A 17,889-nucleotide genomic window follows, 5' to 3' on the forward strand; every position below is an offset into this window, starting at 1 on the left:
TCATCTGTATAAGAAAACTGATATCATTCATTCACGTCGGTTTTCATTGGTGGATAAAGCGGTAGGTGAAGAGGTTGGAAGGTAGGACGATAACTTTGCACGTACATAAAGGATAAATCGGAATAGGATCATACATACTCTACAGATGATAGATAATGTAAAACACGAATGAACTGTACTCCAGTATTTAGACAGGCCTGAATATTCAGACTCGATTCAATGACATAGCTATTGCCTGCATGTGCCAAAGGGTGTCCTCGAAAACACTACGTGATTTCGAAAGCCAGGTTATGGGTATAGACCGGTATATGGTTTGAATATTGCTGAGTGCGGCGTAAAACTAAACTCAGTCACACACTTTGGTTATAGACATTTGCATCTGCCAACAATTTGTAACTATACAGTGCGTATATTGTATATTTATAACACAAATGCTATAACGGTACATGTGACCTCTCTAAAACAGCATTGGTAGAATTCCGCAGACAAAACATGAAAGGTCTCCATTGGAGTTTTCTAATCTACTTCAATATCTAATCAGAGGGAACTTTCCTGGAGGAAGAATGGGTGTTACATATAGTTGTTCATGATTATGGAAGAGTGTAAGTGTCAAATCATAGTAACAATTTACGATACGTTCTTGATGACTGTGTTCAAATTGCTTTGTCAGTTGTTAACCAACGCTGGTGTGATTATTTGGGTGATCGTTCTTACGTACGTGTGACTTGGGTTCTTTCATAAATGTCTAGACTTCGTTTTGACCTCCATACCCCTATGTTTATGTTCAATCCGACGTACATAAGGAATGTTTTTAAATATATATCGCCAAAGCAGTGAGTAAACAGGTATGAGGTGCCTCATCGTTACCTCTCTTGCTGTAAGCCGTTACAGTCGTCGCCTAAATAAGAGAATTGAGCCAGGTCTTCCTGTTATAGAATGTCCTATTCAGTTATGTGAATTGACGTATGTATCACAATATCTCAGTTATTATGAAATTGTGGACCAGTGCGATAATTTAAAATCGGGTCCAGCGTCGCGTTCCTGATTATTTGAAATATATATCGACATGTGTGGATATGCCGAGTGCTGTAGTATATACATCAAACAAGGGGTAAGTACATACTTGAGTCTCCAGGGCCAGCTCATTGATATATCTGACCGCAGTTCAACCTTGACATTGATACTCCCCTCATATATGTTTTGTCGTCTTCCACAGGGTGCAGTGTGTAAATAACGACATCTCTGCTTAGGTGAACTGGTGTGATCAGTTTGATCAGTCTTTTGATATGAAACGTGACTTGGGCAGTAATGTTTATACACAAACACACACACACACACACACACAAATAGTATTGTGGACAGATTTGTCGCCTCTAACATGTGTATATATATAAACTTGATTATCATTTGAATATCATGTTACCTGTCCAAACACCCTGAGTACATATGGTGGACAGCATGTTAGAGGCGACAAAACTATGTCCACATTAAAAATGATCTCTGCTGAAAGAAGAGATGGGAACTGCACCAAAAAGGCTCATTAAACAGAATATATTTAAATATTCAAAGTAACATCTTTCTTAAACGGTTTGTCATAAGTATACGTGGGGGTATTGCTCGTAAAAGGCACTGCACGTGAATGACACGTGATTTTTTCCCAGAATTCTTAAGAGAAGATCTTTGAATATTGTCATTTCAATCTGATGCAGGTCGTGGATATTAAAATGTGGTGTGGCCCAACAGCATCGTCATCCCTGACGACATCGTTCACTTCAACATCAACACACTCAGCTGTATCTTCCCGCATGCCATCGGGTTTCACTTTTCTTTTATAGAAGTGACGAGGTTGAAATAAGGATTCCCCTAACCATATATTCATAGTCAGATCAGTGTAGATGAGTTTCGTTCCCCGAATGTCATATTCACCAAGCAAATATTGAGATAATATCGGGAATACACTTTCTAAACTCACTGCTGATATTGCAGCTGTTATGCAGCTGTTATGTGTGCATCTTACACATGATGGCCATGTTAGGTCACCTCTTGTTTCCCCAGAATAAACGCATTTGAGGTTTTGTTTCTTTTTGTTTTGTATAGACAGGTTCTACTTTTCGTTATTAACATCCCTTCCCAGGTCTTACCTTCTGCAACCATCTTTCCCATTTTTTTATGATCTTCAACATTCAAATGACACATGAACGTTTGAAGTCAATTGATAAATGCCGTTCAAGATTAAGCTCAAGGTGCTAATATTTTCCCTAACAAGACTATACCTGCAACTTACAAATTTGTAAGCAGACACTCTGCCACATGGCCAACGGACTGGCGAAGGAAGTGGGGTTGAATTATCTAATTATAGTTACTGTCATTGAATTGATTTTACGTGTGATTCTAATATTGTTGATGTAGCTTCAATAACTGATCATCTAGATTGTAATTATCCATCACTGGCGGTATATGTGGTAGAAAACAACACTTCTCCTTGGTGTTGGTAGACAATCTAAAACCATCGGAGTCGGGAAATCCATCGGGACTCCGTTGTCGACCGAAACCTCGGACGCGTGTTTTCTCCTGTACGTAACAAGGCCTCGTCATTCGTGGATGTGTGGATGGATATGGGATTTAGAGTATTGAACTTCTTGTCATCGTCAAACAGTACATAACCTCTAGAACCACTAAATCAAATTCAGAAGGTCCATAAACACTAGTATGTATATATATATAGTTGTGTGCCTCGGTCTGATTTTGCCTGTTGCCAAAACGTTCGGTCGTCACGTCGAAGACACGGGTTCAATTCCCCTCATGGACAAAATGCGTGCAGACCATTTCTGATGTCCCCGCCGTGATATTGTTGGGATAATGCTAAAAGTCGAAATGTGTGACTGGTGTGTGTGTCTCTCTCTCTCGCTCTCTCTCTCTCTCTCTCTCGCTTTCTCTCTCTCTCCGACGTGTGTGTGTGTGTGTGTGAGTGAGTGTGTGTGTGTTTCAATACGTATAACCAACAGTTTAATTATGGAGTAAACATGCCCCATATTTCAGCAATCATCCTTCAAAGAAAAGAGTTTAAATTTACCGAAAAGTACCACCCATGCCCATCCACGATCAATCGACAAATTATTGTCTTCTTCGTCTTCTTCTCCCTGTCTGATTTCATCTTGCTGTTCATTTAATTCTGCAGTCAGTTTCTTAGTTTCAGTCATATCGCCATCCTCCTCCTCCTCATCATCCTCATCTTTCTCTTCATCACCACAAGCGTTCTCCATCACCTCTGTTTCCTTGTGTTTTCTTCCACCCTCCAGTTGTGTGGCACCGCACGCGATGACAGACTTGGTGCTATCAAACGTTTTACCCCTTGCCTGCATTTCCAAGCCATCCAATTTGGCGTCATTGTCCTCGACTTCTGGAAGACCCACCTGATGACCTCTGCATTGTCTGTTAGTGAACCCATGGGCATCGTGTGTGCTTGTAGACTCCATTATTCGAAACCAGTTTTCTTGGGAGATCTAGACACAGCTGAAGCAAAACACGCATACTATTGTTATGAATGATGTGGTATGATGCCCACTGGAAAAGATTCAAAATTACAGTTGATAAATACTGGCCATCAAAAGTTTAGACTCCCTTAAAACACTCACTATATATTTGGTATGCACATATGGTTTCATCGAAACTTTCTCCACAACCTGGGGGGACCAGCAGCAAACCGTATGAGATAAGTTGTACGAGAATCGAGCATCAGATTGATGAAATTCATGGGCAAATATGCCGCACTCAGCAATATCCCAGCTACATGGCGGAGGTATGAAAATAATCGAGTCTGGACTAGACAATCCAGTGATCAACAAAATGAGCATCGATCTGCGCGATTGGGAACTGATGACATGTGTCAACCAAGGCATCGAGTCTGACCACCCGATCCCGTTAGTCACCTCTTACGACATGCATGGGTTGTTGAAGGCCTATTCTACCCCGGGACCTTCACGGGTTATATCGTGAACGTTTTGGTATAACATTTTATTAAGGTTTCGCCAATTTCAACGGATTTTTATCATTTATTGAACTCATTACTGAACGCGTGACAATATCTTTTCAAAGTTACGAATTTGTATTACAACTAATCTGTTCATGAATAAACAAGGAAGAGGCTATATGTACACTAGTGAAACCAAACTTGAAGTATGTTTTACTTCCTCCATTGTCACAAAGGGCAGTTCACAAAATGAACAACACGAAATGCAAAACACATAGTCAGTCATAAAGTAGGGAAATATTTATGTAGGGCGTACATAGTAGCAGCAGATCACACACACACACACACACACACACACACACAGGGTTTTTTTTTTAAAAAAAGAACAAAAAAACATATTATTTCTTGAGAGCGCATATGTGGCGTGTCTAACAAGTAATCAATTGTTGGACAGAGAGGAGTGCATATTCCTGGTGAACTGGCACTCATGTTGTTGGCATAATTTCTGCATGCCTGGGATAGATCGTCGAAGTCCAACAGACGTGCCATGTATTAGGGCTTAAACCTAACAGACGCATACTGTAGTTTCATAATATTGTAACATACGTGATAACAAGTTTTCAGTTTACAGATATATAAGGGCTTACTGATGATTAACGGACGGTGGGGTGGCCCAGTGGTTACCGCGTTCGTTCGTCACACCGAAGGCCTATGTTCGAATTCCCAAGTGGTTAAAATGCGTGAAGCCCATTTCAGGTGTAGCCCGCTGTGATATTGTTGGCATATTGCTGAAGGAGGCGTAAAACCCAACTCACTCACTCACTCACTTAACTGATAGTCGTATAACTGCATGGACATCACGTGACAGGGAAACTGATTGGGCTGCTATTTATCTAGAAGCATATTTTAACTGATCTGATGAACCTATGATCTTCATAAATGTGAAATGGGTTTCTTTCACCTTAGACTTGTATTTATCAATGAATAACCTATAAGCAAAGCAACCATGTAATCACATCTCCGGCGTGTGCGTATGCATTATCTAGGCTGTAATGTCTGACAAAAATCGATAACAATTTACTGATAACCAGTTGGATTTGTATTTTTTTAACTTCACGACCATACCATAAATTGCTTGTGAAGGAGATGATTTGTGCATTGCAGAGTAGTTGAATTAGGACATCTTGATTAACGATGAAACTGACATTACTCACAGAAGATTACAAGAAAATACATGATGCTATCTTCTAATTAAGGTAAAATATATGTCGGGCATGGCACTTGACCGAGGAGCTAACAACAGACAAACGAGAAAGGAATATTTAAGCTTTACGACATCTTTATTTATTGTATCCCTTCAAATTGAAACTTACCGGATTTTAGCCCACACATCAACGACCTATTTCCCTCGTACCTTCATTACACATCCATGTCGAGGGTCAGTGCCCCAACGTCTCGTGCGAACATCAGTCCCCGCTGAAATGCTGCTAATAAACTTTTCCCTGCATTTATACCCTATTTTTCACCAAATCATGTCCTGAACAGCACAGCCCACCACAAGCAGTAAATGTGCTTCAGTGTTGTCTCAAGATGGACAGTCACGTTACCCTTATAGGTACATGTGGCATGTGGCATCATAAACGTGCGATAAGGCGGCCAGTCGTTCTACCAGTTTATATACGACTTTGACATACTTAGTTATCAACGGTTCTTTTAGACATGAAAGCCCTTTCAGAAACAGGTTAGTATTTATGCTGAAAAGCATGCGCAAATATCGTGAATGAGTGAGTGAATGAGTTTAGTTTACGCCACTTATTGCGAAGGTCTGTAAGTAATCGAGTCTGGTTCAGTCAAGTGATCAACAGAATGAGCATCGATCTGCTCAATTCGGAACTGATGACAAGTGTCAACCAAGTCAGCCAGTCTGACCACCCGATCCCGTTAGTTGCCTCTTACGACAAGAATAGTCGCCTTTTACAGCAAGCATAGGTTGCTGAAGGCCTATTCTACAGGCGTGACCTTCACGGGTCTGATATGAAACAAAACTGCAGGGACGTTTTTACCATTGGTGCTTAGCTGTTTTACCCCGGTGTTGTATTTAGAGTGAATGTTTCCGTCTAAATAGTCCTTTCCTTTCAAAAGGTTGACTTGGAGCAAGGCCCTTATTCGTATATTGATTCCAAAATACCGCCAAGCTGCTGCAAATATTAGAATTAACCCTTTGAGCGAAGGTTCCAAACTGCGTATTTGTATGTTTAACCAATGATAGCATATACACCTCGGTTTATAGCATATACACCTCTGTGAAATATATTGCCTTCACTACACCCCAAGACACGTCCTTTGACTATTTCAACGGTTCCAGACATTCTTCATCCTTTGACGGTAATCCTGGTTGGTGTTTTGCTTTATATCGACGTACAAGAGGCTCGTTAAGCAACAGTGCTGCGGCGCAGAAGGATGACACACCAAGGTACTGGAAACAGGGTAGATAGGATCCGCTCAAATCACGTAATACCCCTGAAACACACACATGTTAAAAAAAATGAAAACATGATCTAACACGGTCTATTGATGATGTGGCGTGATGTTCTGAGGATACTTCAAATATCTTAGTTCGTTACTAAAGTTTCATGTAGACAGCAACCTCAGGTAGAATATATTCTGCAAAAACCAATTTGGGGTTAATGCTGCATTTCACATCCGTTCAGTTATGTCAAGGTGTGTCAACTCAGTGTAAGAAAAGCCCAAGTATGAGATGTTTTCTGCATTTCTGAAGTCATCAAGCATGCAAATAGAGCTATCAGAGTCAGAGCCATAACCTTTCAGAATCTATGCTGCAAACCCACAGTTTGGCAATCGGCACATCGGCAATCAAGAGGAGAACGATAATGTGTGGAACAGATTGGCAAGTAACTTTCCTGTGTGACTTTTTGATTGCTACATGCATATTGCTCATGAACAATCAATGGAGATTAAACTGAGTCAAAATGAACTGATATGATTGTACTATGCAGGGTACATTACCTAAAATTGGATGTGTCAATGCAACTGCCAATCCTTGGAATAACGTTGTAAATCCGATTGTCTTTGCCATACAATCGATTCCCATGAAATCGACTATAACCAGTGGAAGAAGGCACGGGAAGGCACATCCGAAGATACCAACCACTACACAATAAGCTACAAGAAGAGGATATGTGGTATAAAACATTATAAACTGTGATGCCACTCCTACTATCACAAGACCAAGAGCCATAATTTGACAGACACGGAGATATCCAAGATCGGCTACAAAGCCATAAAACAGTCGACAAAAAAAGTCTAGAATTCCAGAGATGAGCAACAGAAACGCTGCATCTGACTGACTGTATCCCATTTCATTCATCAGTGCAGGGAGGTAGGTTGGGACGTGTCTCACAACAACTCCAAACTGAGAGAATGTCATAATCAGAAGAAACATTGGATTCTTGAATAAAGAAAAGTCAAATGCTCTGAACACTTTCACAATGTTTCTAACGACGGCAGATTTTATGTGCTTTCGATCATCGACGCGTGTGTCCTTTTTAGCTGTATCCATCTGTTTGGGCGCGATTATTGGAAGACTCACAAGGTCTGGATGACTTGAGTATGCCGCTGTTTCATATTCGGAAACAGACTGTCTTTTAGAACCTTCAGAGTATGCTCTTTTTCTGAAGGAATCATCGTCGCTTTTTGAATCAGTCAATTTATTGCAGGTGTCGTTTACAACAACATCACAACTCCTTGTACTTCCAGTGTGAATATTCTCTGCATGTTTTCCTACATGCCGTGGCCCAGTGGCATTTTCATCTCTGATGGTCTCTCTCACTTCAACATCAACGCCGTCAACTGGTTCTTCACGAGTGCCACTGGGCTTCACTTTTCTTTCATAGAAATGAAGAGGTCGATATAGGGATGCCCCTACCCACATATTCATTGTTAGACCTGCGTATATAAGCATTGTTCCTCGTATCCCGTATTCGTCAAGCAAATATTGAGCAAGTACTGGGAATACACTTGCTACACTCAATGCTGTACTTGCAGCTGTTGTAGCCCGACCTCGTCGTTTCTTGAAGTATTTTCCAATCAACACTAAACCCGGCGCGTGTACCATTGAATTGCCCATGCCTAAAACAAAAGAATGGAAAGAGTCACTGTGGGCATGAATATTTATGAACGTGTTATGGGTGATGTTGTTGACATTGCCCGGGAGACGATATCAATACTGGAACAAACAGTGCCACTTTAGGCAATCTTTAGGATGTGTTTGTCTGAGTGTGGTTCGCAAGGGCAAACTTTAATTGCCACATCGAGATCAGAGCGTGATTCTGATGGAGTTCAAAGAATGGTTGTATCTACAATATACAGTATCATCTTAGAGTTTGCCAAACAGCATAGCCATCTACTTCTTTCTAGAAGCTTTTCGGAAATGCATCTCGTCTGTGTTATCAGAGCACCTACTTTAAAGGAGCTGTTTTTACTTTTCCTGCTATGTAGTGTATACAAGACTGAGACAGGGACATACCTGAAAGAACACTGTGAACACATATGATGACCAATATGTTCGGGGCAAAGGCGGCTGAGAGAATTGCTAACACACTGAAGAGTCCGCCCAACATGACTGTCTTCCTAGTCCCCACAAACTCCAGGACAACGTTCATAGCAACCGGTGCTAAACGAAATGAATCCTTGACAGTACATAAATATATTCGTATAATACGACGACATTGGAATTCGATGTATTGTAATTTTGTACTCTAGTCACAATCCATCAGTAAGATATAAGTTCGATACATAAAGCATTCTATATGTTGTAAAAGGTTGCAGGTGACCTTGTATCCTAAAGATGAAGTGTGTGAGTTTAGTTTTGCACCGCACTCAGCAAAATATTCCAGCTATATGGCGGCGGTCTGTAAAAAATGGAGTCTCGACGAGACAAGCCAGTGATGAGGAGCATGAGTGTCAAGCTCCGTAACTGGGAACCGATGACATGTGTCCACCAAGTCAGCGAGCCTGACCACCCGACACTTAATGCATACACAGTGTCATAATACTAAACATAATAAGATAATCTGTTTTATGTATATCGTATACAAACATTATTACCCACATATACTGAACACAGAACATTGACATTACTTTACAGGTTAAGGCCTACAATTCAACAGCTTTATGTATTTTTCTTATGGATAGGCAATAGCCACTATTGGTCTGCTTACACATAAGGCTGAGGGTCATAGCTCTTACTCCAAGGATAAGGGTTGTCTCCGTTGTAGATGCACCAAACATCTCAAGGTATTCCACAAAGAACAGCGCCAAAGATCTGTTGTATGCGCCCATCAGCAGGGCATTCAGAAAACATCCTGAAATTAATATATTTATTACCATTCTTATTATTTCTGTGGGACAGGGGGGATTCTCATGTTGGCATAAGCTGGGATGCCTAAAACCATACATCGTGTTCTAAACAAAACACTAGCGCAGAATTATTATTCATAAAGACTAAAGAAGGATGTATGTATTTATTCACACCCCCACTCATGTTTCGATACGAATGAACCTGGGAAGGGTTAAGGAAGAATCAGGTGTTTCTTTGTTTCCTTCTGACAGTATATATGTTTAAATCATATCCACCTTTTTCTTACCTTCATGCAAAATACGTTAATTTCATTTGTCAATGACGTTTTAAGAAGTTTCCGTGTCACTCCTCCCAGGAGGATGTCAGCTGGAAAAAAGTATTACCCGCTTGGACGGGAACCGCCAAACTCTCCTGAGAAGCTGTATTGCAACAATCGTCTGGCGTCATAATATGACATATATAGTCAATAGCGACCTTATCGATCCTCAAAATAAAACAAAATGATAGATTTGGGACGTTCAACATGGCGGTGAGGTAAATACGTTGAGAACGTCTATAGATAATACAGTTGGATGTACGCCGGGTAACACTGTCAAAACAAAGGCATATCACCCTTGAGAGAAGCATACAACAGCATACAGTATGGAATCGTCATTGTATACGTACCTCCGAGTATCGCCCAAGCCCATCCTCTGTCTATAGGTAGCGTTGTCTTGTCTTCTTCAGGAGGTTTTACTTCAGTTTCCACACTCTCCCCTCCATCGTCATCTGCATGATTATTTCTCACAGCCATAACTTCAAAAAGACTGCGGGTAGCAATACACTCTTTACCTCTGTTGTCTCACCCTTGACTAAGAAGACCTGTACGGCAAGTTTGTCACTAACATATTAAGGCCTAATACAGCCTATGTACATGTGACCTAGAGTTCTTATCACATTGTAGATGGTCTGTCCTATGACGTGAGATGTACTTGTGATAATGTTGTCGTTTTCGCTTGTCATCTGTATAAGAAAACCGATATCATTCATTCACGTCGGTTTTCATTGGTGGGTAAAGCGGTAGGTGAAGAGGTTGGAAGGTAGGACGATATCTTTGCACGTACATAAAGGATAAATCGAAATAGGATCATGTGTGCTGTCCAGATGATAGATAATGTAAAACACGAATGAACTGTACTCCAGTATTTAGACAGGCCTGAATATTCAGACTCGATTCAATGACATAGCTATTGCCTGCATGTGCCAAAGGGTGTCCTCGAAAACACTACGTGATTTCGAAAGACCGGCACATGGCTGGAATATTGCTGATTGCGACGTGAAACTAAGCTCAGGCACACACTTTGGCTATAGACATACGCATCTGCCAACAATTTGTAACTATACAGTGCATATATTGCATATTTAGAACATGAATTTTATAACGGTATATGTGACCTCTCCAAAATAGCATTGGTGGAATTCTGCAGACAAAACATGAAAGGTCTCCATTGGAGTTTTCTAATCTACTTCAATATCTAATCAGAGGGAACTTTCCTGGAGGAAGAATGAGTGTTACATATAGTTGTTCATGATTATGGAAGAGTGTAAGAGTGTAAGTTTCAAATCATAGTAACAATTTACGATACGTTCTTGACGACTGTGTTCAAATTGCTTTGTCAGTTGTTAACCAACGCTGGTGTGAATATTTGGGTGATCGTTCTTACGTACGTTTGACTTGGGTTCTTTCATAAATGTCTAGACTTCGTTATGACCTCCGTACCCCTATGTTTATGTTCAATCCGACGTAATAAGGAATGTTTTTTAAATACATATCGCGAAAGCAGTGAGTAAACAGGTGTGAGGTGCCTCATCGTTACCTCTCGTGCTGTAAGCAGTTACAGTCGTCGCCTAACTAGGAGAATGGAGCCAGGTCTTCCTGTTATAGAATGTCCTTTTCAGTTATGTGAATTGACGTTTGTATCGCAATATCTCAGTTATTATGAAATTGTGGACCAGTGCGATAAGTTAAAATTGGGTCGAGCGTCGCGTTCTAGATTATTTGAAATATATATCGACATGCCGTGTGCTGGAGTATATACATCAAACAATGGGCAAGTACATACCTGAGTCTCCAGGGCCAGCTCATTGATATTTCTGGCCGCAGTTCAGCTTTGACATTGATACCCCCGTCATATATGTTTTGTCGTCTTCCACAGGGTGCAGTGTGTAAATAACGACCTCCCTGCTTAGGTGAACAGGTGTGATCAGTTAACGTCTTTTGATATGAAACGTGACTCGGGCAGTAATGTATATATATACACACACACATATATACACACACACACATACTCTCTCTCTCTCTCTATATATATATATATAAACACAAAAGTTCAGTCCATGTGTAAGGTTATTTCAATACACTTGAGTTCTCGGATTCACAATATGAGACTGCACGTAATGTTTTCTTATCCCAGGTGTTACCTTTGTTCATAGGTTTTAGACATATATCCGAGAAATATCCTCGAAACAGCAATCTGCCATCCGTGATAACGTACAGGTTAATTGCGAAATGCTTCATTTTGAAGCAAAAAATGACGAATATGTTTGTGGAGGTCTTAACCTCCATACAGACATAATCATGACACAGTATCTCTTGCATTTTACGCCAGATCATGGTCATCATCATCATCATCATCATCATCATCATCATCAAAGTCTTTATTACGTATGAAGGCCGCATCCCCATAAACATAGTAATATACATCTTCGAAACAGTTCCTAAAGGATTATGCATTTACTTGTCTGCCTGAGTTAATCTTTCCTTTAGTTACATCCCCAACGTGAAATATCAGAGCACATATATGTACTCTAATTTATGATATCATTTTCTATTATTCTAACCTTTCTCCTATTTTGTAAGCATAATAGATAAAACAAGCTAGATTGATCATGCATTCAGTTTTGTTTTGCTAAGAATATTTTTTAAAGATATCGTATTTACTTGTAAGTTCCCGAGGATCTTCACAAGGTGGACATTTCAACAAATAGTGATAGTTAAGCAATTTGTCCAAGGAAACTGATAAATACAGCTCGCGGGTATTAGAGCCAACTCCTCATAACATACTGTTGTACAGGGGCATCCGCTGCCACCACATCCACCATACCATCGCTTAACAATCAGAATAGCCATTTGAATACCCATTATTACATGTATGGTTCTCTATAAAGGGCTCAAGTGAAAACCGGTAAACTGTCTAGAACTGGTCAGACCAAACACTCCAGTGATTGACGTCAACCACATCGATGTGTTCATCTGGGATACTATTACGTCATTCAGGTCGGCGAATCCCTTTTCTTTCTGTTGGAAATCTTCATTTTGATGTTAGCAAAAAAAAGCCCCACATTCGTGACCTTTGATCAGAGATTCATTGAGGTTGGACAGACATGTAGACATTGTTCGCCCGGTTGAATGATTGAGCACACTTACTAACATTAGACCACATTTTCCTCTTCTGCCAAGCTATCTTTGCAGTGCTAAAGCCCATAATGAAGAAAGTCTAGATTTCCTCAAGTTCAGCTCTCTGCTCTCTCTGTGGCTCCTTTCCAGTTGAAGGGGCGGTGGGGTAGCCTAGTGGTTAAAGCGTTCGCTCGTCACGCCGAAGACCCGGGTTCGATTCCCCACATGGGTACAATGTGTGAAGCCCATTTTCTGGTGTCCCCCGCCGTGATATTGCTGGAATATTGCTAAAAGTGGCGTAAAACTTAACTCACTCACTCCAATTGAAATGGGTTGGGTTTGCTTGTTACTATGAAACATACATACATACATGCATGCATGCATGCATGCATGCATGCATGCATGCATACATACATACATACATACACACACACACACACACACACACATACATACATATGTATTCAGAGGCTGAGAGACAGACAACATGTATGATATGTTAGGTTAGCCTGCATCAATGTCAGCGGCGTCTTTTTACACCAAATTCTCTAACAATCCAAATACAGGCTATAAATACTATGGAATCTTGCTTTACCGATATACTCAGACAGACCGTCTTGACGAACTCATGTATATCTTGCTGTGGTATGGACCCATGCAATCTCTAGCTGACCCTTTCTTTCAACAATATTCCCATAACGGCAATACTGATTGCGATTTTGTGTTAACACTTCTAGCAAAATGATTTATCCATCCGTTTATGCCTTGAAGCATTGATATATACGCAATAAATACCATCTAAATGGACATTAATTATAGTATTTGGTTCATTTCAATGGTATTGTAGACTCATCGTTTTCTGTTCGTGGGTGACGCTTTCTTCTGGAGTCATATCTTCTCACTATGGGTTCACACAGCAACAGTCCCGCAGCAAAGAAAGCAGTTGATCCCAGATAGTGAAAACAAGCTACATATGATCCGCTCAAGTCACGTATACTTCCTGAAATATACAACGAGTCAACGCAATTATTTTCATATATGACATACAAAGTGACAAATATTTAATGTAGGTTTCATTTTTGGACACAACATTTCGGGTTTTGATTTCATTTTTCGTTGAATTTTGTCATTTTGTTATCGACTAATTTCTTTACTAAAACTGGAAAAATTATCAGACGTTTTAATGAATGTCGACTCATATACCTATAATGGGATGTGTTAGTGAAATAGCGAATCCCTGGAACAAAGCTGTAAATCCAATAGTCTTTGCCATATAGTCGACGCCCATGAAATCCACCACCATCACTGGTATAAGACACTGATATGCACTTCCGAAGATGCCAATCGCCACACAGTAGGTAAGAATTAAAGGGTATGTTGTGTAATACATTATAAATTGAGATGACAACCCCGAGACCAAGAGACCAATGGCCATTATCTGACTGACACGAAGATATTTCAGATCAGCTAAAAATCCGTATAAAATCCTGCTGATGAAGTCGAGAATTCCTGCGATGAGCAAAAGAAATGCTGCCTCGGACTGTTTGTATCCCATTTCATTCAACCGTGCAGGAAGATACGTTGACACTTGTCTCACAAGTACAGCAAAATGGCAAAAAGCAACGATGAGCAGAAACATTGGCTTTTTAAACAGACTGAAGTCAAAAGCTTTCAATATTTTTTTCACATTCTTCAAGCATACAGATGTTCGTTTGGGTCCGTCCCGAGGTTTAAAAGTATCGGTTTCACACTGTCGATTAGGTTGCACTGAACCGTCATCAGGGCGACTTTCATCAAGTTCCATTTGGTCTTTGGTTTGGGGTCGCTTGATGTCACTCATTTCAACCATCTTGGATTTCTTTCTATAAAATTCCAGAGGACGGAAGAGCGATGCGCCTACCCACATGTTCATTGTGAGGCCGGCAAATATGAGCAACGTTCCACGGAGGCCGTATACGTCAAGGAGATATTGTGAAAAGATTGGGAACAGTCCTGATGCACAGCTAATGGCTGTACTTGCGGTGGTGGTAGCGAGACCTCTGCGTTTCTTGAAATATTTGCCGACCAGCACTATAGCAGGTGCGTGTATCATTGAATGACCAATACCTGCAAGACGTTAATGAGAATGAGATCATAACATATTTAGGATTAGCACAAAGATATAAATAGGATATAGGTAATAATCACAAACACTGTACACTTCCTCTTGTTATGTTGGCACACAAACAATTCGACGATAGATTATGGAGGTCAAGTACACGTCAATGACGTTTGGGAACACAGCAGTTAACTCGAAAGAGGAATATCCGGTATGCTGCAGATTGCCATCTACGACGTCGTTCACTAATTCTTTTAAATACAACAACTGTGAAAACAAAACATACTTTAACATATACCTGCAAGAACACTGTGAACACATATTATGACTTCGATGTTGGGGGCAAATGTGGCCGAAAGTATGGCTGACGCAGTGAGAAATCCTCCCAACATGACTGTCTTCCTGGTCCCCAGAAACTCCAGAAGAACATGCATCGTAACCAGGGCTAGAAGTATTAAACCATCAGACATGTTACCATTGATTATAACTGTTTGCTTTCTTGTTTAACATCGGACTCAACAATGTTCTGTAAATTATCGAGTTTGGGCCAGACAATCCAGAGATCAACTTGAGAAGCGATTAACGCAACTGAAATATGATTGCATAGGTTCTGATTGTAGTCTGGTTCTATATTCAGATATGTGTCTTTAGTCCTGAATGTCCAAAACACGGTGTCTGACGATTGATGACACTTGAGAGATCCAGTTGTATCTGACGTCCTTGGTGGTGTAGTAAAATACAATGTAATGTCATACCCAAATCTGCTACTCAGATTGGGTCACTACCGTTTGATGGGCATGATGTGTCAATAAATGTAAATGGGATTGAGGGTGAGGGAGTGAAGGAGTTAGTGGCTAAAGGAGCATGTGAGTGCAGCTATACTTCAGCATACGGACAGCATGCGAATTGGCACGGGTATACTTTGGTGGTGCAACATTAAGCAACGTTGAGCTCGGAAAGTCCTTGGATGGGTGAATGGCAGCTTGACTCCTTCAGTCCTACCCCACAACGAAGCACATGTGGTACACGTGGTCTCATCCTAGGCAAGTGAGTTTGTTCAAAATTGCCTCTGTTCATCCAGCAGAAAATGGGTAACCGGTGGGAGAGGTCATGTGACTTTAACCTTCCAGCTCCTAGCAGGTAGCTTGGGTTATATTAATGCACATATTAGTATTACAACTTTGTCACTAGCGAAACAGGGCACACTTGTGTCTCATTATGAACTGGTGTATTTGGAACATAATTTATACAGGGATATACTTACACATCATACTCTTTGTCATTGCTTTCACTCCCATAATGAGCGTCGTGGTGGTTGAGGACGCACCAAACATATCTAGATACTCCACAAAGAACAATGCCATAGACCTGTTGTACCCCGCCATCAGCATTGCGTTTAGAAAACAACCTGAAACGGCATACAACAGAAATCTTGTTTTGATCAGTACATTATTTGTGTTTAATTGTCATAAATAAACAATGCTAACTTTTAATATACCACAACAGTTATACGCATATGCACTGAGTCGGATATAACTCAGTGGTTAAGACGGAATTTAGTTGTGTGCTTGTGTGTTATCGTTGACGTCGATATAGATTTTCATCGCAGTCATATAATATATCTATACTGTTTTAGAGGCATTTTAGAAGTTGCTGAGCTGAAGGTGACGGAGCAAATCTTATGGATGATCAACTTCTTTATTTTCACAATAGCTACGTTTCGGTATGGATTCCAAACTGTTTTAGAGGTTTCAAGCATGAAAAGGGTATGAGAATCCATACCGAAACGCCGCTATTGTGAAAATAAAGAAGTTGATCATCCATGAAATTTGTTCCGTCACCTTCAAATAATAAATCTGTTAATGCTATCTTATGATGAAATGATGGACTTAAAGTACGTAGGCATATTTTCACATACACATATTCCCTTCTGTGTTAAAAGTGATCCACGTCTCTATTCTTTGAATGTATACTTATGCCATTGCAGCGTTCTGTTAAGGATGAGTATAGTATATTGTCTTAACAATACGAGTATACCTCCAAGTATAGCCCAGGCCCATCCACGGTCTATGGGCAATCCAGCATTACCATCTTCATCATTATCTACAGGGGGTTGTCCTTCAGCACGACCTTCCGCTTCATCTTGCCCCATCTCAACGTCGACAGCATGTTCCGTTACGGTATTTACGTTTCCTTCCACATCTTCAATGCCTACACTGTCACTAACCGAGGGCATGTTCCTTGAGCTTACTGTCTCATGACAATTGCGTTTGACGTCCTCCATCTTGGATGCTTTGGGAAACCGAATCAGTGTCTATCTCCTTATCTGAAACGTTATTATTATTAATTACTATTGTTGTATTATTGTTTTTTATCATTGTAACACACATATATACACACACACACCACACACATACATACATACACACACATCACACATCACACACCACACACACACGCACCATAAACACCTCCCCTCACACACACAGCCACACACACGTACATACACACACACACACCACACGCACACGCACACACACGCACACACACACAAAACACACCACACACATGCATGCTGAAGGCGCTGCTGTTTTCCCCTCGATCACTGTATGTCAGTCTCAGAGGCACATCTTATTATCAATCTCAATTTCCTGGGGATCATACAACTATTCCAGACCCTGGGCGCACTGGGTTATTGGGTTTTCTCCCATCCATATGAGGTACCTATTCACAGCTTGGCGGACGAGGATACATAGTGACAGTACGTACTTGTCCACGTTTACTTCACGCTGATGTTATGTGAATGCACGTATTCATGTGACCATCTATCTTATAAATATCACGGATTTGTGGGTTGTTTTCAGTACACTGGGGTTGCGTACTGTACACTAGGTCTTGTAAAAACACTGAAAGAGTCTGCACGTAAAGTTCACACTCGGTCACAAGTGGGCTCGATCCCGGCACCTCAAGCTCGCTGGATCAGTATCCTGGCATTAGACAGTTCG

At 40.7% G+C, this 17,889-nt stretch overlaps 2 protein-coding genes across 2 annotated transcripts; both read right to left on the bottom strand.

Moving 5' to 3' along the window:
• Nucleotides 1–5,291: 5,291 nt before the first annotated feature.
• On the bottom strand, nucleotides 5,292–11,633 carry LOC137269833 (monocarboxylate transporter 5-like). The gene is made up of 6 exons (XM_067803670.1): nucleotides 11,453–11,633; nucleotides 10,017–10,352; nucleotides 9,211–9,354; nucleotides 8,517–8,663; nucleotides 6,998–8,119; nucleotides 5,292–6,490 (listed from the first exon to the last, which is right to left on the bottom strand). Exons 2-6 carry the CDS (start codon nucleotides 10,141–10,143, stop codon nucleotides 6,318–6,320), a joined length of 1,713 nt encoding a protein of 570 aa, XP_067659771.1. The 5' UTR covers nucleotides 10,144–10,352; nucleotides 11,453–11,633; the 3' UTR covers nucleotides 5,292–6,317.
• A 1,302-nt stretch (nucleotides 11,634–12,935) lies between these two features.
• LOC137269836 (monocarboxylate transporter 12-like) lies at nucleotides 12,936–17,210 on the bottom strand. Its single transcript, XM_067803676.1, has 5 exons — nucleotides 16,922–17,210; nucleotides 16,149–16,292; nucleotides 15,183–15,329; nucleotides 13,990–14,892; nucleotides 12,936–13,786 (listed from the first exon to the last, which is right to left on the bottom strand). Exons 1-5 carry the CDS (start codon nucleotides 17,166–17,168, stop codon nucleotides 13,614–13,616), a joined length of 1,614 nt encoding a protein of 537 aa, XP_067659777.1. The 5' UTR covers nucleotides 17,169–17,210; the 3' UTR covers nucleotides 12,936–13,613.
• Nucleotides 17,211–17,889: the final 679 nt, after the last annotated feature.

This window comes from Haliotis asinina, unplaced genomic scaffold (assembly GCF_037392515.1).
Source record: "Haliotis asinina isolate JCU_RB_2024 unplaced genomic scaffold, JCU_Hal_asi_v2 scaffold_17, whole genome shotgun sequence".
Taxonomy (NCBI): domain Eukaryota; kingdom Metazoa; phylum Mollusca; class Gastropoda; order Lepetellida; family Haliotidae; genus Haliotis; species Haliotis asinina.

Coding starts and splice junctions, on each gene's coding strand:
- LOC137269833 (XM_067803670.1), bottom strand. CDS start 10,143: ATGGCTGTGAGAAATAATCATGCAGATGACGATGGAGGGGAGAGTGTG. Junction 8,120..8,516: donor TGTTCACAGTGTTCTTTCAG/GTATGTCCCTGT, acceptor CTTTTGTTTTAG/GCATGGGCAATTCAATGGTA. Junction 6,491..6,997: donor ATTGACACATCCAATTTTAG/GTAATGTACCCT, acceptor TGTGTGTTTCAG/GGGTATTACGTGATTTGAGC.
- LOC137269836 (XM_067803676.1), bottom strand. CDS start 17,168: ATGGAGGACGTCAAACGCAATTGTCATGAGACAGTAAGCTCAAGGAAC. Junction 15,330..16,148: donor AATGACAAAGAGTATGATGT/GTAAGTATATCC, acceptor TAATACTTCTAG/CCCTGGTTACGATGCATGTT. Junction 13,787..13,989: donor ACTAACACATCCCATTATAG/GTATATGAGTCG, acceptor TGTATATTTCAG/GAAGTATACGTGACTTGAGC.